Source organism: Elgaria multicarinata, chromosome 3 (assembly GCF_023053635.1).
Source record: "Elgaria multicarinata webbii isolate HBS135686 ecotype San Diego chromosome 3, rElgMul1.1.pri, whole genome shotgun sequence".
Lineage (NCBI taxonomy): Eukaryota > Metazoa > Chordata > Lepidosauria > Squamata > Anguidae > Elgaria > Elgaria multicarinata.
The window spans coordinates 89,135,222-89,160,982 of NC_086173.1; the positions used below are offsets into that span (position 1 = coordinate 89,135,222).

Sequence of the window (25,761 nt, forward strand, 5' to 3'; positions counted from 1 at the left end):
AGCCAATTGTGGGTTGTGCTGTAAAGCAAAAGAAGTCAACGTGCTGTTCTGGGCAAATATCTTTGCAAACGACTCTGTCACACATACAGGTGGGGAGGGCTGATACATTTGTTATTTCTGTTATAACTGTTTGTCTCAGCATTATGGTAATGTCTTTTTGGAGCCAGATATTGGTCACACTCAAATATTTGACCAGGAGGAGATTTGTGCTAGTAATTCTACTAGAGGTCAATCAAATTTCATATTGTCATCTTACTTTTTTTTAGATGTCAAGATTTTGGACCGTAGGTTATATTGTATTGTTCAGTCTAATTGATTGCACCCTCGTTGCTCAGAAGCCAGCAGGGCAAGAGGTGTGGGGAAAGTGATTTTCACCTCCCTGTCCTCTGTCTTTGGTGATTTTCGCTAGATGGGTTTTTGAGCCCGTCTAGCCAAGGGCGCTTCGCAATAGTAGGAGAAGGCTCATGGTATCTTGCTTCCTGGCCTCTCCGGTCTCCTCCCTTCCCTGCCGACCAGAACACCTCCTTTCCTCCTCCTCCTCAGAGGGCAGCCGGTGTGTTCTTTTCCAGCTGCCAGAGATCAGGGAACCAGATCTCCAATTTCCCCCCTCGGAGGTCGTAGTGCTGTCTCCGACCTTGGAAGAATTTTTCCTAGCAATCCTATGGTCCCTGGGACATTCTCCCAGGGGGCATAGGATTGCTCTCTTTCAATATATATATTTAAACTACCCCGCAAGCAATGTTCTCTGGGTGCATTACAAAACATGTATAACATTTATGATTTCATGGCCAATGAATACTTTGTTAGATTATTGTTTTGCTTCAAACCTCCACCAATTTCAAAGCCAAACAAAGTATTAATTGGCTGTAAAGTAATAAATGCAGGTACTGAAAAATATATGCAGGTATTATATACACACTTATGGGCAGAATCCAGTGGGACACTTATGCCCCAGCCAGTTCCTTTCTGTCCTAATGATTCCCTTCCAGAAGTGGTGGGTCCTGATTGCTTAATGGAACTGGGGGGATCCAGGACTCACCCCTCATGCAAAAGAGATGTAGTGCTTCCTAAGGGAAGCCTGGCAACCATCGGAAATACTGGTTTCTGGAAGGTGGCAGGTTGGTAGACCTCCCGTATATGAGCTCTGTCTACCCGAGTCCTTCCAGAAACAAGTGTTCCTGCTTGTTTTGGATTGCCCTGGAAGCACTAAATTGCCATGGTGCAAGCAGTGTAATGGAATTGATGGGACATAAGAGAATCGGTGGAGGCGTGAGCGCCCTGTTGGGTTCTGTCCAAAATTTGGACAGAGTTAAATTAAGGCCTAACAGGTTTTTCCAAATCAAGTTTTAATGGACTTTTAAAACCGTTATTCTTCATACTTGCTTGTCTAGACAACTTCATTCGAAATGTCAGTTTCTACAAACCTCCCACATTACTTCTTAAGAACTACAGCTTCCTTGTAATTCCGTTTGGGAATCTTTTGGTAGCTGAGTTATTGAGATTTTGGCAGCAACAGAAGCTTTCTGTGCTAATAGATCAGAGTTCAATGACTTGGTAAATCAAACAGCAAGAAGGCAAGATTGAGATCAATTGCCATTGAAAAGCCAGACACCATCCCATTCTTGTTCTTCAGTTTGTTTTGGTTTGCTCTGCCTTCTCAGAGGTTCAGACCGAGATCTTTAGGCACTAAAACAGTTTGTTATATCGTCCTGTTCCTGCTGCTTACATCGGTTTTTATTGGTTCGTTAAAAAATGATATTCGTAGTCCATTAATTGAAATGCAAAAGAAATAATGCTTCTGTTCACATTGCAATGTTTGTTTGAATCCACAACCCACTCTTCCTTCGTGGATTTTTTTAATTTATGGGCAGGTGAAGGTGAGGATGTACTTCTGGGATCAGTGGTTAACTCTCTACTTCTGTAAACAAGATCCAAACAAACACAGAAAACTGGCAATGGTTTCATTCCGGGCGGGGTTGGGGGTGGGGGAAGTGAATAGGCACAATTAAAATGAGCATCATGTCTTTATTGAATTTTTAAGATTTTGAATATTTATTCAGCTGGCAAGGTGTTTGCATATTTCCTCTGAGATAGGGAAGCAAACAAGCATGACCTTGAACGCGCTTTCGGCTTGTACTTCTCATCAGACATTCCCGGCACTACCCTGGACTACATCTTTGCATGCGGCTGCTTCTAGCAGACACTGCTGCTTTATGTGATGGGAATCAGAGAGCCACTGACTTCAGAACACAGCTCAAAACCGTTACCCTGCCTAAGCCACAAAACAGCGCAGACCTGGTAGTTTTGAGTGGGGCATCCAAAATAATCTAAACTTTTGAAGATGGTTACATTTTATATGGACCGTGGTGGGTGCAGGGGAAGAGGGGGTGCGTTAAATCCCAATGGTTAAAACTTCAGAGAAACTGAGGCTTCGTCGTTCAGGACCTAACCGAAGGATCTTCTTCTCGCAATGAGATTTGGTTCATTTTTCTTTGACCCGTCTAGGACAGCAGAGAGGCCAACAGGCTTTCAGTGTAGAGGTATAAAACTTTGCCTTTGGTCCTTTCCTCGACTTTTTCACTTCCGCACAAAATTGTGTCCTGTTTCAGGATCTAAAAAGTTAAATAGCTCTGATCATGCTATTGATAATGGCCTTGCTTTCTGTTGGTGTTCAGTGTAGAGTTGCCATGCCTCGTTGACTCGCTTTTTACCACTAGATGTCATTATCCATTTCTTCTGTCTTTTTGAATTACTGCAAAAAAACTGACCTCCGCAAGCTCCTTTGGCACTCTTCTTCTGTCCCTTTGTAAAAGGATAGTTTTTACTTAGGCAGTGGCATATCAGGCAAGCAAAACCATCACAACTCAGCACACATTTACTATCACCCTGGTTTTATAATCCCATTGATTTAGAAAATGTTTTTTAATTAGCTATAAAATGCTTTTCCAGCTATATTTTTTTCAGGGTTGAAATACCCTATTTTTCGATTCTAAGAGGCACTTTTTTCCCCATATAAACTCTAAAAATGGGGGTGCGTCTTAGAATCGCAGGTGTGTCTTAGGTGTTTTTTTTCTGTTGGTGGTACTGAAATTAGTGTGCATCTTACAATTGATGGCGTCTTACAATCGAAGAAATACGGTATTAGCAACATACTGCTTGAAAGAGTGTTACATTACACTTAACACTGCAGTGTTAAATTTCGGTCGCCATTTTAGCAATTGAATGCATCTAACCTACACTTCCGATCCAGGCAATTATGAGGAACAATTCATTTAATGGCAATCACCCTTCAGTGAATAAGCAATTCATGCTAAATAATTGGCTGCATTGTTCGTTTGTTTAAGGATCACTTGGATTCTATCCTCCACCCCAATCCCAAATGGCTGCTCCGGTGATCTTGGAGGGTAAATGCAAATGTTTCCGAACATGGAACATTTAGGCCTCTTTGGCTTTTACTTTGAATGGAATGCTTCATTTATGGCCAAATAGGGTTGGATTAAGCCCTTCAGCCTCAAATCTCTGAGGGTTTTACTAACTTCCTCTGAAGAATTGGTGATGTCCTCAGCTGGAAATAGGGAAAACTGAATAAAGGCACAATCCTATGCATGTTTAATCAGAAAAAAAAGTCCTACATGCTGGCTGGGGAATGCTGGACATTGTAGGACATTTATCTGTCTAAGCCTGCATAGGATTGCATCTTAAAACCTGATTTCCACAAGAAGACTAAATGGAACTCTTTCTAGGATGGTTTGGCAGACTTAGCTTGGTTTTTCATGTTGAGGTTTCCACCTAATTCTCCGTTTTAGGATGAACAAAAGATTCCGCATCACGACTGATTTTGGCTAGCAACACTAAAATTTCCCCCTCTTCCCCCCACCTTCCCTTCCAAATGCAGCCTGTGCCACAGACTGTTTGCATGAACCATCTGGATTAGTTTTACGAGCAAACTTTATTCCATGTCCTACAGGCAGATCTGGAAATTTGGCATGCATTTGTGCTCATGCCATAGGCACAGAGGAGACTGTAATCTAGCTGGTGGGACCTATTCTTATGTGTATGTTTTAGGCATAGAATATTGTACTCCCACTGCAAGGGAATGGGCTAGATGTCCTTTTTTTAGCCCTTCAACCTCCCCCACCCCACTGTCTACTCTGCTTTTAATCTTTGTAAACCACCCACAGAGCTTCGGCTATGGGCAGTATATAAATGTAATAAATAATAATAAATAATTAAATCTAATCTCTAGGGACTTAGGAGAAAGCTTTAAAATATGCAGGCGGTAACTGTTAAAAAAAGTCTTCCTCCCCACCCCCACCCCCAAAAGACAGCAGAATCTGGTTGGTACTTTTCAGATCGTGGTTAAAGGACTTAGATTTTGTGATATGGTACAATTCTGTGCTCTTTGTTAGCCCTGGTCCGGTATTCCAGAACCCCGTGTTTCTCCTTCCAGCTCTCTCAAAAGTGCACTGCCTCCCTTCCTCCCACTTTTCTTTTATTTGAATAATTCTGATCACAGAATGTGCCTCTTCTGGCAACTAACGGTCAGAGCTATGTTGCACGGATTTCTACTCCATGTTATTGTACTCCATTCTTGCTACACGGGGCGGGAGGAGACCTTTAAGAAAGAAGTCCTGCTGCTGCAGGCCCACCAGCCCAGGTATTGGCTTGGTTAATAGATAAAAGCTGCTCCCAAAACTACTGTCATTTTTTTTGTTCCCCCTCCCCGCCTTGTTCTGCTCCCCAGAGCTCTTAAAAATGCAGCAGACCAGATGCTAGGCTTTCTGAAAAGGCTGCTTTGATTTTCCTTCCTTTGGGGGCCTTTGAACTATGGTGTAATTCAGCCAACTATGTCTTGTATTGCTCACTGCGTGGCTTCCTTCTAGGGCAATTGAATGGCTGGCTGTATTTTTTTTTTTTTTAAATACTGCTCCTTCCCTTTTCTACCACCTCCCCTTTCCAAAATGAGCTCTTTTCTCTGTACCTCCACACATGGCTGGATTTTGCATAGCTGCACAGCCCCTCCTTCTAAGTGCTGTCAAAGAAAAAACATTTTGAATCTGCAGATATTTGTCTTGTGCCATTCGAGAAGCAATTGAATTAGTGGGAGAGATTAACTTGAACATTACGGAAGAGTTGGCGTTCAAACTCTTAAAGGCGGGGAGCCTGGTGCCTCTTCAGTTCAGATGAAGCCTATGCATCTGCTTCAAATCATGCTTCAGTTTGCCAAAGAATTGCGCTCTTGTGAATCTCTCTCTTGAATTTAAATTTTTAAAAAAGTTCATGGGGGTTTCATTTTCATAGATAGTTCTACTATATGGGGTTTAAGCCTTAATATCCTTTAATACAAGTGACGGATTGTCTGTAACGGCAGTTTTAGAATGGATACACACTTTGGCACTGTTGTTTGACTTATCTGCAGCAATGGCTGTTCACATAGTAGGATGCTCTGGTGTCTGGTTTGATGGAACCCTTTCATCCTGGGGGTGCAGCAGCTGTAGAAAGCTCTGCAATGAAGGGAGGCTAGAAACCTGCAAGCTAACTCCATTCAGGGGCATGTCAAGGTTAGAAAGCTTGTAGTGTAAGGTAAGAGGAGTGCTGAAAGGTCCAGGAGCTCACCTTCAATAAACAGGTAATAGGAAGGATTATGGAGCAGGAAGGATTATGGCCTAATCCACGGTCAGTTAGTTTAAGCAGAATAAAGATAGGCCATGATGTCCAGTACCATGCAGTATTACCACAGAGCAAATGCAGTTCAGTGTAAACAAGTGTAAGTGATGCACGTTGAGGCAAAAAAATCCCAACTTCAAGTGTAACCTGGTGTCCAACCAAGAAAAAGATCTTGGGGTTGTGGTGGACAACTCAATGAAAATGTCAACCTAGTGTGTGGCTCCATATTAGGCATCTTTAGAAAAGGAACAGAGAATAAAAATGCCAGTATCATACTGCCTTTATACAGACCTATGGTGTGGCCATACTTCGAATACTGTGTACAGTTCTGGTCACGACACCTAAAAAAAAAAAAGCTGGGAAAAGTGCAGAAAGGTAAGAACATAACAGCCCTGCTGGATCAGACCAAGGGTCCATCTAGTCCAGCACTGTGTTCACACAGTGGCCAGCCAGCTGTCAACCAGGAACCCACCCATGTTCACCAGCAACTGGTGTATATAGGCTCTATATTATCAAGAGGCTTTAACAATTCCCTTTGAGGGAAGGTCAGGTTGTTTAGTGTGGAATGCTGGATGAGATGGACCCTTGGTCTGATCTAGCATGACTCTTCTTATGTTCTTAGCTGCTCTACCTAAACAACTGTTGGTGTCATGACCATTTCAGAATACCAGGAGATGGAAACCTGGGAGTCTTCTGTAGTATCACATGTCTCCCATCTCTCCTGTTTTGCGGCTAGCCAAAGTATATGAGAAAATACTCCTCTCTCTCCCCTTGCCAGACTCAAAAACTCCAGAAGAATGAAGGTGTAGAAGAGGGCTGGCCAGAATCCTGTTTCAAACCAATGAAACCTACAACTAAATAAAAAAAATTAGTGAAAATGTCTTGTGCTTATCAGCAAATGCACAGCATTCTGGGATGCAGAGTGACTACTCAAAGCCATGTTCTAAGGCAGATGTCCCCAACCAGCCATCTTCTAGCTTGGGGGTTTGGAATTATGGGAGCTGAAGTCCAGTACATCTTGAGAGCTCCAGGCTAGGAAAGGCTGTTCTGCGGGGTTCATATAAATAGCTTGGCCAACTAATTTCATAGTTGTGTGCTGATAACTGAACAGTAACCCAGTCATAACTCAACCTGGTTCTTATGGCAAATCACAGTTTACTTTTTGGTGTGAGAAGAAGGCTGCTTCCTGGGGTGGGGGCGGTGCCCAAGCACTTGCTGTTAAATTTATCCTGGTTACAACAGTGTTCTTAGAGCCCATGTTCTGCATGCAGAAGGTTCCAGGTTCAATCCCTGGCATCTCCAGACAGGAGTGGGGAAGGTTCCAGTCTAAGACCTTCGTGAGCTGCTTCCGTGAAGCTCCATAGGTGACCATGGCTTAGTCCTGTACTCTCAGCCCAAATACATGCTTTTTGTGAGGATAGAATGGGGAAATGGCAGGAGAAGAAATAGAACATGTTAAAGTGGGAGGTGAATGGAACATAAACCAGAGGTTTAAAACAATGATTTCTTGAGACAACTGCTGTAAATGTCTTTTAAAAACTACATTAAAAAAAAAAGTCTTCTTCTCTGCCTGCTTCCCCCCCACCCAGCCATCCTCATACAAAGTGTTGGCCTAAAAGAATATTTCTTCACATCCCATCCTAAATTCTTAGTTTCAAGGAATGCAAATGGCCACCTCATGTCAATCCCACTTAAACGCCATGGTGCTCAGTCTTGACATTCTTTCTTGTGCTGGGAATGTGCTTTTTTTTTTTTAAAAAAAAAATCCTGTCAGGAATGACAGGTGTGGGGTGGGAAGTGCATAAGGAACCGGGGAGGCTCAACTGGAGCCTTCAACGATGACAACAGATCATTGACTGGTGGTGCGTTGTTGTTTTTTCCTGTGGCGCAGAACTTGCAAAGCCCTCAGCCTCCCCCTGGAGCTAAACAGAATTGGGCTGACAAACCAGGAGCCGTCGTGAAAGCTGCGTCAAGTGCTTTGAAAGGGAAGGAAGCAGCGAGCGAGAGCAGCAGCTCATCTGACAGTGAGGATGAACCTGTTCCAGCAGCACCCAAACTGCCCCCTCCATCCGGTAAGACGCCTCCGGGGTTTCATTGGTGCTCAGGCCTTTTGTTTTCAGCTTCCCTGTGAGTGTCTTCGCTTGAGCAGCCTGCAGCGGCAGGGACCCATGACTTACAAACAAACTCCCCGAGGATGCCCACAAAGCGCACTCAAATGCCAAAACATGGAGGCGGATGCCAATTACTCCACAACCGACGTGAGAGACTTGTCAGTGTTTGTGATTCTGTATTCTGTTTTGTGTCAGAACATCCTTCCAAATTGGCTACGGAACTGTTCTTTCAAGGGGGGAACGGGGTGCTCTCTGTTTCCAATTCCTTGTAGTATTGCTGAGCCCAGGCCCGCTTCTAAGCAATGAGCTCTTTTGGAGGCTGAGGAAAACAAACATAACAAACTGCTTTCTACTTACTGAACCTGTTAACTCATTGTTAACAGGGTTAAACGTGGTCTGGAATGTGCTGTGCCGTGTTCTGTGAAATGGGCGGATTTTATATGAATCCCTCTGATTCAAGGGAGGATAACTATTTTTGGTCCAGGGGCCAGATTAGCCGGGCAGACTGACCTGGATGACGTCAAAGGGAGGGGCCTCACCCCCAAAGCCCTCCTTCACATGTTGTCATCTGCCCTGCTGACTTTTTAATCTCCATGCAGAGGGAGGCACGGAGCTCCATGCCTTTCGCTGTGAAGAGAAAGGGACTCAGCTGGGGCTTGTAGGTGTTGGCTCCTGCAAGTCCCAGCCAAGTTGGGCTGCCTCTTCATTTGTCAGTATGTTAACTGACAAATACTGTGCCCTCTCCAAAGGACTTGCATTTTGCTGTTGTTAGGTTAAGGCTTTTAGTTTTTATATATTAATTTATTGCATTTACATCCTGCCTTTTTTTCCTCCAAGGAGCCCAAGGCAGCGTACATAATCCTCCTCCTCCTCTCCATTTTATCCTCACAGCAACAACAACCCTGTGAGGTGGATTGGGCTGTGAGTCTTTGATTGCCCCAGAGTTACTCAGGGAGCTTCCATGGCCGAGTGGGGATTAGAAGCCGGATCTCCCAACTCCTAGTCCAACATTCTAACCACTACACCCACTGGCTCTTCAAGAATGGCAGATTCCAATTTTTAACTGGAATCTTCCATACTTCCTGTGTTTTGAATGTCCTTATCATTATCCCAGCTGAGGGCTGTAAGGTGCTGACCACCAGCAAAACTGGCTTGCCTTGCTCCTGTCAGGGCTCACTCTGCTCTGATTCCCTGTCCTACATTTTGGGGGCAAGGCTAAGTGACCGCGCCCCCATTTTAAATCCAGTATCTAGACGAGCCATTGAACTTCTGCTAACATAGTAAATGTAGGTCTTTTGTTCCAGCTATTCTGTGGTGGAATTTCCTTCTGCTGTTTTTGTTGCATCTTATAATACTACTGTTGGTATTATAGTCATGTCACATCAACCGGTCCCAGATTCAATCCCTGGCATCTTCAGATAAGGCTGAAAAAATTCCTTCCTAAAACCTGGAAAGCTGCTGCCAGTCACTGTCAACAATAGTGGGCCAGCTGGACCAAAGGTCTGACTCGGTATAAGGGAGCTTCTTGTGTTCCTATAGACTCTGAATTGTGATAAATGACCATGATTAGGGCCTGCTTACTGGTTGGCCTTATACCAATATTTGATGGAAAGGCAGGATACAAATTTAATAAATTAATAAAATAAAATTGTGCCACAGAGCTCAGGGTGGTATACTTTGAGGGTAACCCAATTTTCTTTACAGAGGCAGAGAGAGTGAGGTTAGAATGTGGGGAGAGTGGAGAGAGAGATGTATGACTATTTATTCATTATGTTTATTTCCGCCTTTCCTCCAAGGAGCCCAAGGCAGCATACATGATCCTTCCTCCTCCTCTCCATTTTATCCATAGGTTAGGCTAGTGCTAAACCAAGAGGAATCTTCCTGCAGTGAATTCTCTTCATAACCCCAGTGTAGTGGATTCGCTTATTTAAAGGCTTGCAACTCACAAGGTCTTCCCTGTTGTAGGTTTGGCAGACTTCATTGTGAGGAAAATATCAGCCATCAGTTTGTCTGTCATCAGCAGGTAGTTGCTAATAAGGTCTAGACTTCACTGCTGTAAACTGGATTCCAACTGACGTCTTGCTTATTCATTCTGAAGTTTGAGGGAAAGTTGTTCCTCAGTTCAGGGTCCAGTTATTCTAGCATGACTGAGGAACCGCTAATTATGGCTTCCTTCCTTCCTGTTTTTCTTCAACCAGTACCAGGAAATTGCAGGCAAGTATTGACCAGACCATCCTTGAAGAGAACAGTGGCTGCTCCTGAGACATGTGGGGGGTCTTGCCTGCCTGTGCAGACACACACAGCCCACCCGTTTTCCTTTTTGAGATACTTACTCTTATTTATAGTATAGGCCACCTATAGGATGAAAAAAATAACCCACACCAGCCAGCTTACAAAATATCAATAAGCACATGCGCCCGCCCACCCTCACACACACTTCCAATCAGCAACTTAATAGCTAATAAAAAACAAACAGTGGGTCTAAAACAAGTCAAATGTGAACATTAAAACCAATAATGCTCTAAAACAATTTCCATTAAGCAGTCCTATAAAACTAGGAGAAGACCACTGAGGATAAATGTGTCTCTGGGGCTCTTCTGAAGGACTGCAAAGATAGGAAGACATGGCTAGGGCCATGGGTGCTGAGCATATGAGTAGTTTTAGTCTATTGACTTGTTGTCTTGCCTCTCACAATTTCCTTCTGCAGCCAAGGCAAATGTTGTAGCTCAGCCAGCACATGCCACAAAGCTCCAGCCCCCAGCAGGATCACTTCCAAAGGCCCAGGCAAGCGAAGACAGCAGCCAGGATTCTAGCGAAGAGTCTGACTCGGAGGAAGACAAGGTGTTCACTCAGGTAACTGAGGAGAGAACCACAGGGTGGGAAGATGTATCCGTACAACTGTAGATGTGCTCAGCACGTTGATCCTAAGTCCACAGTAACCCACTTTTACAAAGCTCAAAGCATGTGGTTGAGAACATGCATGCTGAACCTTTTTTTTTTTTTTTTTTTACATATTGGGCCTGTTCAGACGACACTTCAGGCTCTGTGGTTAGTGAAACTGTGGTTCTCCGGGGTTAGCACTAACCTCAAAACGTGCTGTCACACACAACACTTTAAGCCATGGTTAGAGCCTCTAACCCTGCTGCAGATGGTCCAGCTGTGGTTAATGAATGAGCAGGGTTTAGCAAAATGCATTGCACAAGACACCTTAAACCCTGGCGCTTAACAAAAAGCCTTAACCAGCAGGGTTTAATGTGTCTTCTCAACAGGCCCATTGGAGAATTTGTGGCGTTGACAAAATTAATTGCTGTGCTGATCAGCCCAGATGAATAATGAGTATGTCAGTGGAGGCTGTGATGGGTCACAAATACCTGTGTGGCATTGAAATCACAAGGACCTCTACCTAGTGCTCACAGGTGGTTGGACGGCTTCGTTGAGTAGCCTCATTCTCCCTTCTCTTCCTCCCTGCCTGCCATCCCTAGTCCACAGCTGAGATTCTAGAATTGACGGATGTGCTTCCCAGCATGGTTTTTCAGCTGCATCCTTGCTCAGACATGCTGCTCCTCGCAAGTCTCAAAGAGAAAGAGATCCGATAGAACCAATGCTGGAGTTGCCCGGACAGTTCCGTATGGTGGATAACTCAGTACTTTTTGTTTTGTGTAGCTGTCAAATTTGAAACTCAGACTTCATTAGAAATCTTTTTAGAAAAGATCGTTTTTGTTAATATAAACACAGCTTATAAACTACAGCTGAATTATACATACACATATGTATGTGTGCATACATAAAATGTACTTTATATTATTTTGCCAGATGTAAGTATATGAAAAACATATGAGAGACCACCAAAAAAACTCCTCCAGGCTGTGGTGCAGGGCAGGAGAAGCAGATAGCTTGTCTAAAACTAAAAAAATAGGAGGGCTTGAATCTTACATGCAGGATTACCAGAAAACCCTTTTCCTCCATAGCATCTGTTCAAGACAGTATTCTTTTTACAGTGCAATCCTCTGCATGCCTTCTCTGAAGTAAGCCCCACTGAGTTCAGTGGGACTTATCCACAGGTAAGTGGGTATTGGACTTCAAGTGAAAGTGCCTCCACTTTCCTCCCCCTCCCCCCCCCCCTCACACACACACCATTCTGCCATTTGGGGGAAGTAGTTGGTCAGTTGGTCTTGTCAGTGGAGGTACTGATTAAATGTTACTGATTCTGAACACTCTTTAAAGGGTGAGATGTATGAGTGATGATGCAACCCTATACATACCTACTCAGAAGTAAGTGCCACTGGGTTCAGTGGGACTTACCCCCAGGTAAGTAGGTACACAATTGAAGCTTGAGAGACTCCTCGCTCTCGCTCTCGCTCTCTCTCTCTCTCTCAGAGCAGAAAATTATCTGCCTGAAACATATTATGTGAATCATGTCCCTCCACATAAATTTACTTCATAGAATCATAGAATAGCAGAGTTGGAAGGGGCCTACAAGGCCATCGAGTCCAACCCCCTGCTCAATGCTGGAATCCACCCTAAAGTATCCCTGACAGATGGTTGTCCAGCTGCCTCTTGAAGGCCTCTATTGTGGGAGAGCCCACAACCTCACCAGGCAACTGATTCCATTGCCATACTGCTCTGTCAGGAAGTTTTTCCTGATGTCCAGCTGGAATCTGGCTTCCTTTAACTTGAGCCCATTATTCCTTGTCCTGCACTCTGGGAGGATCGAGAAGAGATCCTGGCCCTCTGAGTGACAACCTTTTAAGTATTTGAAGAGTGCTACCATGTCTCCCCTCAATTTTCTCTTCTCCAGGCTAAACATGCCCAGTTCTTTCAGTCTCTCTTCATAGGGCTTTGTTTCCAGACCCCTGATCATCCTGGTTGCCCTCCTCTGAACACGCTCCAGCTTGTCTGCATCCTTCTTGAATTGTGGAGCCCAGAACTGGATGCAATACTCTAGATGAGGCCTAACCAGGGCCGAATAGAGAGGAACCAGTACCTCACGTGATTTGGAAGCTATACTTCTATTAATGCAGCCCAAAATAACATTTGCCTTTCTTGCAGCCATATCACACTGTTGGCTCATATTCAGCTTGCGATCTACAACAATTCCAAGATCCTTCTTGTTTGTAGTATTGCTGAGCCAAGTATCCCCCATCTTGTAACTGTGCCTTTGGTTTCTATTTCCTAAATGTAGAACTTGGCATTTATCCCTATTAAATTTCATTCTGTTGTTTTCAGCCCAGCACTCCAGCCTATCAAGATCACTTTGAAGTTTGTTTCTGTCTTCCAGGGTATTAGCTATCCCACCCAATTTTGTGTCATCTGCAAATTTGATAAGCGTTCCCTGCACCTCCTCGTCCAATTCATTAATAAAAATCTTGAAGAGCACTGGGCCCAGGACTGAGCCCTGCGGTACCCCACTCGTTGCCTCTCCCCAGATTGAGAAGGTTCCATTGATAAGTACTCTTTGAGTCTGATTCTGTAGCCAACTGTGAATCCACCTAATAGTTGTTCCATCTAGCCCACTTTTAGCTACATAAATTTAGCTAAATTTTAGCTTCCATAATTCTGATTGGAGGATTTTAATCTCTGAATTTGGAATGCTTCAGCAAGGAAGAAGAGATGTGGAGAGCCAGAAACATTTGTGTGGGGCTGTGTCTGCTCTGGTTCCAGAAACAGCTGAATCTAGCATGCATAGATTTAGGCACTCAACTCCCACCTTTTGGTTACCTGGAAATCCTGTTTGGGTTCTTCTCTTTCCTCAATTGATCTTGGAGCGGAGCAGCTCTGCGCAGATGCTGAGATTCCTCCAGACACATCGTATATTTCTTTGTGCATGTCCTCATTTTTTCTCCCCCCCCCCCCACTCTCTCTCTCTCTCTCTTAGAAGCCTATCTTTACAGTCATAGGGGAGTGAAACTTGCTTTTTTTAAAGGGGAAAAAGTGACAGCTGAGAATTCCTCCGAGTACTGTATTCTGTTCTCAGTACCAGTTTTTTGCTCTCATGTGGTGCAATCCAAATCAAACTAGCAGCAAAAGACAAAGGGAAAAAGCTTTCAAAACTGAACCACCCTGACCGGCAGCTGCCTCCAGCCAAACATGGCTAAAGATGGAAGAAAAAGAATATATTTGCCTGGCACCGAAAATGTTGTTGCCAGGTAGACTTTCTTGAGGACAGAATTCCCAACATGGGGTACCACCACTGAGGTTCTTCCTTTCTGGTCACTACCAGCCTTGCCTTTACACAAAACTCAAACTGCCCAATTAAAAACCCCACTCTTGTACTGGATGAGACTCCACTTTCTCTTAGTGGGATCCCAACCCTAGCCCCATGTCACCTTAAACAGCTCCACAGACAGAGGCCAAGACAGGGCCATAAGCCAAGAAAGGCCACCTTCATCCCCCATAGCAACTCCCCTCCTGGCTGTCACTAGGTGAGCTAAGATGGGAAGAGCCCCTTTTAAGAAACAAAGTACATTTTAAGGAAAAAGGCTCAGATAAAACCACAGCCATCATTCAGGGAAAGCTTCTTGGACTAATAATGCTTTCAGGAGGCACCGTAAACGATACAACATTGGCGCCTGCCTGACCGCCTAAGGAAGGGGGCCACCACACTGAAGGCTCTTCTCCTAAGGGGCTCCATTCAGACTGTAGGTCCATGTGGAACCACAAGGAACATGCCCTCAGATGACCTTAGTGGCCAGGCAGGTTGATAGGGGAGAAGGTGCTCTCTCGGGTATCCTGGTCCCAAGTTGTTTAGGGCTTTGTATGCTAGTATTAGAACTAGTTGTGAATATGCAACTAGCGATGGATGTGGTAGTAAAGATTCCTTCAATTTGCATTGCTGATTTAATTTCCTTGAATCAGAAGAGTGCTTGTTGTCTTCTTCTCCTCTTGTGTTTTTCTATGCATTAGAGCCTCTATTCTTATCACGATGTAATAATCTTCCTTTCCTAGAAACCAGCTCAGGTGACACAGAAACCTGCGCCCGCCCCCGTGAAAACCCCGATGGCAAAGAGTACCGGTGCCACGTCAGGCAGAGCAGGCAGCACTCCGTCGGCAGGAAAAGGGACAGTGAGCCCGGCAAAGTCAGCCGCTGCTTCTGTTCGGAAGGCCTCGGAGAGCTCGGAGACGGACAGCTCTGATTCTTCGGAGGGAGAGGGTCCTGGGAAGACAGCGAAGCAGGTACAAGGAGGGCCGGTTCAGTAGCACAGAAGCAGAGGGCAAGATCATTGCCAGGCCATTCTAACAGTGGCTTAAATTTCAAAATGTGGAGCCATCTGGGCCAGCGGCTTCTTTTTCGAGTCTTGGAGGAGTGACGATATTGACATGGCCCCACCAGTCTACATGGTGCTTAGCAGCTGTAGTCTTGCCTGGCGCAGACAGTACAGGTGTCATATATACTCATTCCCTGCCCCCTTGATTTCCCAAACTTAGGGCGCAATCCTGTATCTTTCACCCTCAATGCTCGTAAGCCTCCAAACATGGAAGCTAATGGGCATCCCGTGTAGAGCGGGAAGAGCGGCAGAGGGGATCTCCATCTCCACCGTTCCTCCCGCTCTGCGTTTTTGCTAGATGGGGTTTTTTTCCCCCAAACTGGATGGAGCGTTAGATGGGGTTTCCCCCCCCCCAACTGGATGGAGCGTTCCAGAGGGGGAAGAGAAGGAAGCTGGAGAGGCCTGGGAATAGTCCGCATCCTGGCCTCCCCAGTTCCCTCCCCTCCCACTGGAACATCCCTTTTACCCCCTCTCCAAGGCCGAGTTCCCAGCTTCGGAGAGGCAGCCAGCACAGTTCTTCCTGCGCCAGCTGAAAGGGGTCAGAGTGCAGATGCCTGGATCCAGAGTCAAGGTGCTGCCTCCAACCTCGGATCCAGGAATCTGAAGTATCCTATGGAGCCCTAAGAACTGTCTGACCATAGGATTGCTCCTTTATTTATTTACTTTTAATCCACCCAATAACAAATGTTCTCTGAGCAGATTGCAAACAGTTAAAAAACCAACCTGACTTGACGTGTCGAATTATTATAATGGTTGTTGTTGTTTTCTTACCCACCTTTCCCTCTGGATCGAGGTGGGGTACAACACAAATCCAAAACACCATAAAATACATATAATTAATTAAAAACATATAAAATTATTTAAAAGCAGCACATTATTAAAAGGCATCTTAAAATTCAACTGGGTAGGCCTGCCAGAAGAGATCAGTCTTTATGGCTTTCTTAAATTCCAGAAGACTCTTAAGTTGACGAATCTCTCCCGGCAGGCTATTCCACAATCTGGGAGTAGCAGAAGAAAAGGTCCTCTGGGTAACAGTTGTTAATCTAGTTTTTGCTGACTGAAGTAAGTTCTTCTGAGTGTGCAGGGCCGATTGTACAGGAGAAGGCGATCCTGTATGTAACCTGGACCCAAACCATGTAGGGCTTTAAAGGTAATAACCAACACTTTATACTTCGCCTAGAAACTAATGGCAGCCAGTGTAGTGGTTTTAAAGCTGGTGTAATATGGTCACCCCTAGATGTACTGGTGACCAACCTGGCTGCCATATTTTGCACTAGTTGAAGTTTCTGGACTAGGCACAGAGGTAGCCTTATGTAGAGCGCATTGAAGAAGTCGAGCCTCGAAGTTTTTAGGTCTTCCGACTTTAGGAAGGGGCTCAGCTGGCGTATCAGCCGAAGCTGATAGTAGGCACTCCTGGCCGTCGCATCTATCTGAGCTGTCATTTGGAGCAACGGATCCAGGAGCACCCCCAAGCTGCGAACACAGGGGGAGTGTAACCCCATCCAGAACTGGTTGACCCACCTCCAAACCCAGGTTGGGGGCTTTGACAGTAAGCACCAGTATGAACCATTCCTAACCATGGCGACTACATAACCACGGTTTAAACACACTCACTAACCATTTGCTGCAACAGGCCCTTAGTAAAGATGTTATATACCTCCTAATGAGGACAGGAACTCTGTAGGAAACTCAGCTGGATTATATAATTATTATTTAATAATTATTTAAACCAGCTGAGTTTCTTTATTGAGTTCCTGGGAAACAGGTGGCGATGGGGAACTGAGGCGCATTGAGGATTCGCGTTGTGTATACGTGCACTTTTGATACTGTTTCCTTAGCCAGAAGAACATCTGTTATTTCTAAGAATGGTTGGCTGTGAGACTTTCCTCCGCTGCTTTAATGTGCCCCTCTACTTTCTTACTCTTCTCCCACAGCCCCCTATTCACCCCTTTTTTAAGCAGATGGCAGGTAAAGGAGCCATTTCTTCCGGAAAGGCCAGCTCTGGTTCGGCAGACTCCATTTCCAACAAGTGCCAAGGTCCTGCTGCAGGGAAAGTGGAGCCGAGCCCCTCCAAAAAGGCCAGGCTAAGCCAGGCCCACGCCCTGCCGGCTAAACCCACTGGGATTTTCACACAGAAGGAGGATTCGGGAAGCAGCAGTTCATCAGACAGCGAGGAGGAGAAGGCAGCAGCGTTGACAGTAGCCAAACAGATTCCACAGCCTGGTAAGAGAGACGAGGGTTGGCCTTGGGGAACTTTTCAGTAATATTTGCAACCTGGCAAGCCCAGTGCAAAGCGTGTATTAAAACTGCAGCTTGATGTGTTCACAAGGTGACGCTACCCGCACAACCAGAGCTGCTTTCTGAAGTGGAGAAGGGCTGTGGCTCGCTCACGGCATGTTGCAGAAGCTATTTACCTTCTCAAAAGCAGGTTGCTGAGGCTCAAGTCTTCTCAGAGCCAGATGGTGTTCCCTGAAAGTGCCTCTCCCCACCCCACCCCGCTCCCAGTCTTGGATATTTAGGTGTAGGCAGGGAGGGATAGGCATTCTGTACATGCGTAGGTGCACACTTCATGATTCCTAAGTCGGGAGCACTGGCATTGAAAACAGGTGATAGGGTAGAAACTTGGCTCAGGTTAACCTCTTTAATTCCGCACTGCCCCTGGTGGCTGTTGCTTGTTAAATGCACTCTTGATATACAGCATCTCAGTGAAAGAAATTCCTTGGTTGTACCTTCGTTTTGCCTTGTGAGGGAGGTGTTATGAGGGCACCAGAGAAGAACTTCATGACTAACTCACTCTTCTTCCCCCACGTCTCACAACAAGGTTTTCTTGTTTTTAAAATGGGTGCAATGTTGCCTTCAGAGGAAACTTCAATGTGCTAAAACTTATTTAGGGGCTAGATCTAGACTTGTAAGATCTGCAGAATTTGGCATCATTCCTATGGCTGTGGGCACTAGAATTTAGCTATAACCACTGATTGGGACAATCAGAACACTTCTGGGGCCATGTGGCTGCCTGTGGTGATTTCAGGAGGTCTTGACTGTAGTCTGCTTCTTCATTACTCCTTGGGACAACAGCTGTTGCCCCAAGGGTTCCCTCCTTGTCCTTCCCTGCTTTGCAAAAAAAAGAAAGTGATAGAATTATATAACACAGCAATCGCAACCTTTGCAGTTGCCATCAAATTAGAAAGCCGCGAGCCCTTCTTGACTAGTAACTTGGCAAGGTTTGACAAGGGGAGGGGGGCATGGTGTATGAAGAGTTCACCGTGGCCCTTGGTTTTACTCGATTTTCCCAGTTCGCTTTCTCTTTATGCCATAGCAGCTTTGCAATAGATAAAAAGGATCCCAGGGGACGTCTTTTCTCTCTCTTAGCAGGCACAACACAGAAATCAGGAGTGATAAAAGAACCAGAGAGCTCATCTGAAGAGTCCAGTGATGAAGACCAGGAGACCTCTCAGGTACGGCTTCCTTATTTACATTCCAGGTGCTGAGAAGAGAAGAGAGCTGCAAAGCGTTGGCACGGGTTCCTTTACCCTGCCTTGGCTGTTTGTCCTTTCCTCAATACTATTTGTTTGCACCAAGATTCTTTTTAAGGTGGATGGTAGTAGCACAATGCTGTCTCTACAGAAATAATGCTGGCTACTTATTTGGCCTGCTGTTAACAGCATAGAACAGGGGTGGGGAACCTCTTATTTCTGTTGAGGACCACGTTCCCTCAGAAGGCTTCTGTCAGGGGCCACTTGCCAGGAGTGGGCAGGGCCAGCTCTACTCTCTCCTCCTCCTCCCCACCCAGCAGGTTGCTTGTGGAAGGACAGATCACTATTGCCAGCGAAGTGAAGTGATTGCTCGCAAATGGCTTTTTTAATTAGTCCAAGAGCCACAGGGTTCCTACATAGAGCCTGGGTCTTTTGCCTGGTTAGTATGTTAGACTTGGAGCTGGGGGTCAGTTCACAGGTCAACCGTGAATCCTGACTGGAGGCGCCATAGCTCTGTCTGAGCTCCCTAAGAGGAGGCTGCTATGGAGTTCGTCATGAAGTGTTTGGGCTCTAGTAAAGGTGATTCTTCTTCGTGGTCTCTGTGCATCACACTATGGGCTCTGCGCTTGCGCCGAGCCTGTACCTCGGAAAGGTTTGTAGCTGAGAAAAAACGTTATTTAGGCGGGAACCCCTCCCCCACCATCCATTGCGCATGTCCCGCGCGTTCCCGCCTTACCCTCAGTTCCTTTGCGACCGCCTTACCTAGCGCCTCGTCGAAAGGTTCCTCCTCGCTTCTTCTTGCAGTAGCTGAGTTTTTTTCTTCCATTCTCTTTTCTTTCTTACTTAATTCTTCTCCAATCTCCTCGCACCCTTTTTTCCTCCTAAAAAAAAAAAAAAAAAAAAAAAAAGTTATTCTCTTTTCTATCCTACTACTAACTTCTACTTTGTATGGCCCTTAAGGCCCCTTTTCGAAAATGCGTCCGTTGTAGCAGTAAGCTACCAGCAGCAGACGGGCACTCTCTTTGTCTCCTTTGTCTTGGAGAAACGCACATAGTAGAAACTTGCCACCACTGCCAGGCTTTTTCTAAGCAAACTAGACGCCACCGCTCAGACCGCTTAAAAGCACAACTTTGGAAACAAACTCTCCAACCCGTAAACATGGCGTCCCCTACGACCTCGATACCGAAAGCTTCGACATCGACCGTCACATCGATACCGACAACAATTCCACCGCCACCTTCGACTTCGCGAACTCTTACGGTATCGACAGCAAAGAAACTCTCCAAGAAAGCAAAGAAAGCCAAATCCCCGCCAGAGCCTCACCCAAAGAAACAAAAGAAATCATCACAATCACGCAGACTGGTAGCCGTGTCTCAATTACCACCAACGGCAGAGAGTTCAAACCTGGCCAAACGCCCGACCATTGAACTTCTCTCTACCACGTCTGAAGGCGAGATAAGGGAACCTCTGTCCCCGGCAGAACCCTCTCCGCCATCTCCTGTCTTTCAACAGGACACTCGAGCAGAGGCAATACCGCCTTCTCGACACCATGGGCACCAACGTTCACCAACTCGACATCCCTCTAACAGAGAACCACCTCGCTCAGATGACCTCGTACCCGTACAGCGGAACCATGACTGGTACTATCATGATCGATACTCTCCTAGATCGACATCTCACCAACACTCCCCGCCACATTACAGGGAGCATTACAACCGGTACTACCGTGCATCGCACCGCAGCCGATCCAGATCCCCTCACGATTGGGATAGATACTCCGATTACTACTACACACACCGGGACTACTCTCCCCACTATAGGAGAGAAAGATACCGTGATCCATACCCGGATACACACCATCAACAACGCTACGTTCAAGAAGTAGAACAGGAGGCACAACTTCCCCCTGTTCCGCCACGCTCAACCTCGCTATTGGTTTCCTCCCAACGGCTTCCTCTGCTTCCGGCGACTACAACACCAAGACCCATACTTCAACCTCCTATTGAGGACTATGACTCCGATGCCTCCTCAGCATCCACTTCCCCCCCGTCGATGCCATCACCAGACGACGCAGTGGGAACCAAAGACCACCCATCTCCATCAGAAGAAATGGGGTCTTTCGCTGAACAAATCCTCCACATGGCTACAGCATTAGGAGTCGACGCTCAACAGCAGCAAGAACAAATTCAGGACCCATTTTTCGATGCAATATACCCGGAATCAGCAACCCCAGTGGAGATTCCTTTCTCACCCATCTTACTTCAAACAATAAAGCAAACCTGGACCTCGCCTTCAACAATGACTCCTACATCACGTAAGTTAGAGTCTATGTATAAAGTCCAAACCAAAGATGTGGAATTTTTATTCTCCCATCCAAAACCAAACTCTATCATTGTGGAATCCTCCCACTCTAGATCCCAAAAGACACATACTGCCCCAGTAGACAAGGAGGGACGACGCTTAGACTTCATGGGACGTCGCGCTTACTCAGCAGCAGCTCTTGGTCTCAGAGTTACCAACTACCAAGCATTGATGTCCCGCTATCAACTATTCTTGTGGGATAAAATCGGATCGCTTTGCGATTACTTACCTGAAGACCAACGAGAACTCGCCCGCGCATTCCATGCCCAAGCGTCCCGATTATCTAAACTCCAGACCAACTCCACTCGACACCAGGCAGACTGTTACTCTAAACTAATGACTGGCTCTATTGCTTTACGCCGCCACGCATGGCTTCGTTCAGCCACTCTTACTCCAGAGACTCGCTCCCGCATCGAAGATCTCCCCTTCGATGCCGAGGGACTCTTCAACTCCAAAACCGATGAACAACTCGATACTGTTCAAAAAGCACGTAACACCGCAAAAAGAATGGGCTTAACCCCTTCTCAACAGCAACACCAGCCTCAAAGACCAAGACGCTGGCTTCGACCTCAACAACAATACACCCAAAGACCTACCTTTGACAGACTACCAAGGTCTCAACCTTCTCAACAGTTTCAAAAGAAACCAGCCAACTCATCATCCAAATTCCGTACCCAAAAGAAAACGGATACCTTCACCAAACGTCGCCTTTGACGCCATGCCTCCCCAATCTCACAACTTCCAAGATCGCCTTGCCTCTTACTTCCATACATGGGAAAACATTACTTCAGATTCATGGGTCTTAAACATCATCCTTACAGGATACCGCATAGAATTCGACTCCATCCCACCAATCGGCATCGTAAAACGCACCACTCCATCACAACCACTGTTAGAAGAGACCCGCACTCTACTACACAAAGGTGCAATCGAAAAAGTCCCTCACCACCTTCGCGCAAACGGATTCTTCTCTCGGTACTTCACAGTACCCAAAAGGGATGGGGGTCTTCGACCCATTTTGGATTTAAGAGGCATCAACAAATTCATTCGTCCCAAGAAATTCAAAATGATCACCCTGCAATCCATCCTCCCACTTCTAAGAAAAACCGCTTGGTTTGCAGTAATAGACCTCAAAGATGCATACTTTCATATTGCCATCAACAAATCCTTCCGCCACTTTCTACGTTTCAGCATAGGAGACAACGTCTACCAATTTCGGGTGCTCCCGTTCGGCCTATCGACAGCCCCGAGAGTTTTTACCAAATGCATGGCCGTAGTATGTGCACACCTCCGTCTACAAGGCATCGAGGTATACCCTTACCTCGACGATTGGTTGATCGTATCGGACTCCAAAACCGACCTCCACAACAGCATATCATACACTCTCACCCTCCTCAACAACCTGGGTCTCTGTATCAACCAAGAAAAGTCGGTTCTACAACCAACCCAATCGGTACAGTTCATAGGAGCCTATCTCCACGCACCTACGGCCAGAGCATATCTCCCTCGAGACCGAGCGCGCCTCCTCACGCACAAAGCACTTCACGTGATGTCCGCTCCACGCTCCTCTGCCCATGCCATTCAACAACTTTTAGGCCACATGGCTTCCACTGTAGCCGTAGTCGAATGGGCCAGATTCCATATGAGACCACTACAACTATGGTTCATTCTTCACTACAACAAAGACTGCGATGCAAGACGTGTATTTCTCACTGTCCCTCACGACATCGTTCGCTCCCTACGCTGGTGGACCATCATAAACCACCTCCTAAAGGGCATTCCTTTCCAGCAGCCACCGCCTTCGAGAGTCCTCACAACCGATGCCTCCACCATAGGTTGGGGAGCCCACTGCGGCAATCTTCAAATCCAAGGCCGCTGGTCCTCACAAGACTCAAAACAACACATCAATTTCCTCGAACTTCAAGCCGTCAAAAAAGGCCTTACTGGCCTTCGAGAACCATCTATCTCACCAACATGTTCAGATTGTTACAGACAACACTACAGTTCTCTGGCATATCAACAAGGAAGGAGGCACTCGCTCTCCCAACCTCGTCAACCTCACTCTCCGCCTCCTCGAATGGACGATCCCTCGAGGTATTCGCCTTACCGCTCTTCATATCGCAGGATCAAACAACGACCTGGCAGACACATTAAGCCGTCAGTTCCATCTCCAACACGAATGGAATCTCGCACAACCTGTATTAAACACCCTCTTTCGCACCTGGGGCCAACCTTCCATCGACCTCTTTGCCTCAGAGGAAAACAGCGTATGCCCTGCATACTGCTCCAGAGCAGGAATAGGTACCAATTCTATGGGAGACGCCTTTCTCCACACCTGGCAAGGCACCCTCTTCTATATATTTCCGCCATTTCCACTACTCCACAAAGTAGTCACCAAGATCATCCTAGACAACACAGACTGCATCCTCATCGCCCCTCGTTGGCCCAGACAAGCCTGGTTCTCTCCTCTCCTCAAAGCAGCGAGGGGAATATTCTACCCTCTACCACCAACAACAGACCTGCTGTCATGCAACAGAGGCCTCATCCATCACCCGGATATACAGACCCTCCATCTAACAGCATGGAGAATCCACCCTTAGAGACTACTATATCCTCAACAAATTTTTCACCACAAATAAGGACCATCCTATCTGCAGCCATAAAGCCATCAACCACAAAGTCATACCAAAGAAAATGGGACTACTTTACCCAATTCGCACAACGCAACTCTTTTCAACCAAACACCTGCTCTATTCAACACATCCTAGGCTTCTTACATCACCTATATGACAAAGGTCTAAAATATACTTCTATCAGAGTATACCTAGCGGCTCTCTCCACATTCAGAGGAGAAATTAACAACAGGACTCTTTTCTCTACACCCATAATAAAACGGTTCATGAAGGGGCTAAAGAACCTCATTCCGCCCATCAAACCAATAACTCCAAGTTGGAGCCTCTCTGTAGTCCTCAACATACTCACTGCAAAACCTTTCGAACCTCTTGCAACAGCTCCTTTACATCTCTTAACATGGAAAACAGCCTTTCTAACAGCAATATCATCTGGAAGAAGGGCTAGCGAACTCTGTGCTTTGCGCATCGACCCTCCCTTCACTATCTTTCACAAAGATAAAGTGGTTCTCCGACCAGATCTAACCTTCCTTCCCAAGGTGGTTACTGATTTCCACATTAATCAGCCTATAGTGTTACCCACCTTTTTTCCTTCTCCATCTTCGGATTTAGAAAGGAGACTTCACTGTCTAGACGTACGTCGCGCCCTAGCATTTTACAAAGAAAGGACACAACAATTTAGAAAATCACAGAGACTCTTTATTTGTTATGGTGGAAAAGAGAAAGGTCAAAATGTCTCCATACAACGCTTCTCAGCTTGGATAACACATACCATCAAACTTGCATACCAATTATCTAAGCTCGAGCTCCCACATGGGGTCAAAGCTCATTCCACTCGAAGCCTAGCCACATCCACAGCATTCGCCAAGGGAATCCCTCTAATCGACATCTGCAAGGCTGCTACGTGGTCACGACCACTGACTTTTGCCAGACACTACAACGTTGATACCAGGTCTCGCAATGACTCTTCTTTCGGCAGAGCAGTCCTCTCAGCAGTTCTACAATGACACCGACCCTCCACCGGTAAGTCATAGCTTGGTACTCGCCCATAGTGTGATGCACAGAGACCACGAAGAAGAAGAACAGGTTGCTTACCTGTAACCATGGTTCTTCGAGTGGTCATCTGTGCAGTCACACAACCCACCCACCATCCCCTCTTCGGTGTCTCTGATGCAGAAGAGGCCTGCCTTTCTCTCGGTTCATAACATGTCGCAAAGGAACTGAGGGTAAGGCGGGAACGCGCGGGACATGCGCAATGGATGGTGGGGGAGGGGTTCCCGCCTAAATAACGTTTTTTCTCAGCTACAAACCTTTCCGAGGTACAGGCTCGGCGCAAGCGCAGAGCCCATAGTGTGACTGCACAGATGACCACTCGAAGAACCATGGTTACAGGTAAGCAACCTGTTCTTGTCAATAAAGAGTGCTTACGGCTGCCCACTGAGACTTGGGGAAGGAGGGTCTCATTTAATCCTTTTTTCAAACTGTCAGACTAACGAGTCTGTGGTTGCTTTTGAAAGTGAGTGCCGCCCGTTCACTTACCAATTGTAATACAAGATGTGGCCCTGCTTCCCTTCGGGCTAGAATCTAAAGGCGGCGGCTTGGGGAAGGGGTGGGGCAGCATGATGTGAAGTGCTGGATTCAGGCAGTGGGAACGCAGGGTCAGTCGGTAAAGTTGACTGCATTGCCTTGGGCATGTCGTATGTTCGCCACTCAAGATACTTTTATTGATCTGTTTTTGAAGTCACATGACCAATGAAGTGATAATTAAACATTGACAACCATCTGTCAGGGATGCTTTGAGGTGGATTCCTGCATTGAGCAGGGAGTTGGACTTGATGGCCTTACAGGCCCCTTCCAACTCTACTATTCTATGATTCTATGATTGTCAGTTACTCCAGTTTAATGTAAAAATATAAAAATTGCATTGATTATTCCTTGTATGCAGGGAAAGCGATTCCGGAGTAGAATTTGGGGTCTGTGGTGACTCCCACTATGAATCCCTATGGGATGTCGCAGACCATGATATCTTAATGGTTTGCTGCTTTTTAAATTTAAAAGCATGTGGAAGTTTGAATTAAAACTCACATGCACACAGCTGAATGTTTAACATTTCTTTAAGGCTATTGATGGGGACATCTGGACCCCTAAAACTTTGGAGTTGCTGTATTTGTTTCTCTCCCTCATTCTAACTGACCAGGTTTGGCCTTATTTGCACATAACAATAAGGCAGGGTTCCAGGTTTATCCCTGAGAAT

The 25,761-nt window shown here is 46.0% G+C and overlaps 1 protein-coding gene across 4 annotated transcripts in view; it reads left to right on the top strand.

Moving 5' to 3' along the window:
• The window catches only part of TCOF1 (treacle ribosome biogenesis factor 1), a 72,120-nt gene that overhangs the window by 27,256 nt on the left and 19,103 nt on the right, over positions 1-25,761 (top strand). For 3 of the 4 annotated variants that reach the window (XM_063120866.1, XM_063120861.1, XM_063120865.1), the window contains exons 9-13: positions 7,559-7,739; positions 10,486-10,631; positions 14,724-14,951; positions 16,978-17,266; positions 18,413-18,498. In XM_063120866.1, the coding sequence (XP_062976936.1) occupies positions 7,559-7,739; positions 10,486-10,631; positions 14,724-14,951; positions 16,978-17,266; positions 18,413-18,498 (930 nt within the window). The remainder of the gene's footprint in view (positions 1-7,558; positions 7,740-10,485; positions 10,632-14,723; positions 14,952-16,977; positions 17,267-18,412; positions 18,499-25,761) is intronic. The other variant, XM_063120862.1, reaches the window with a different exon arrangement.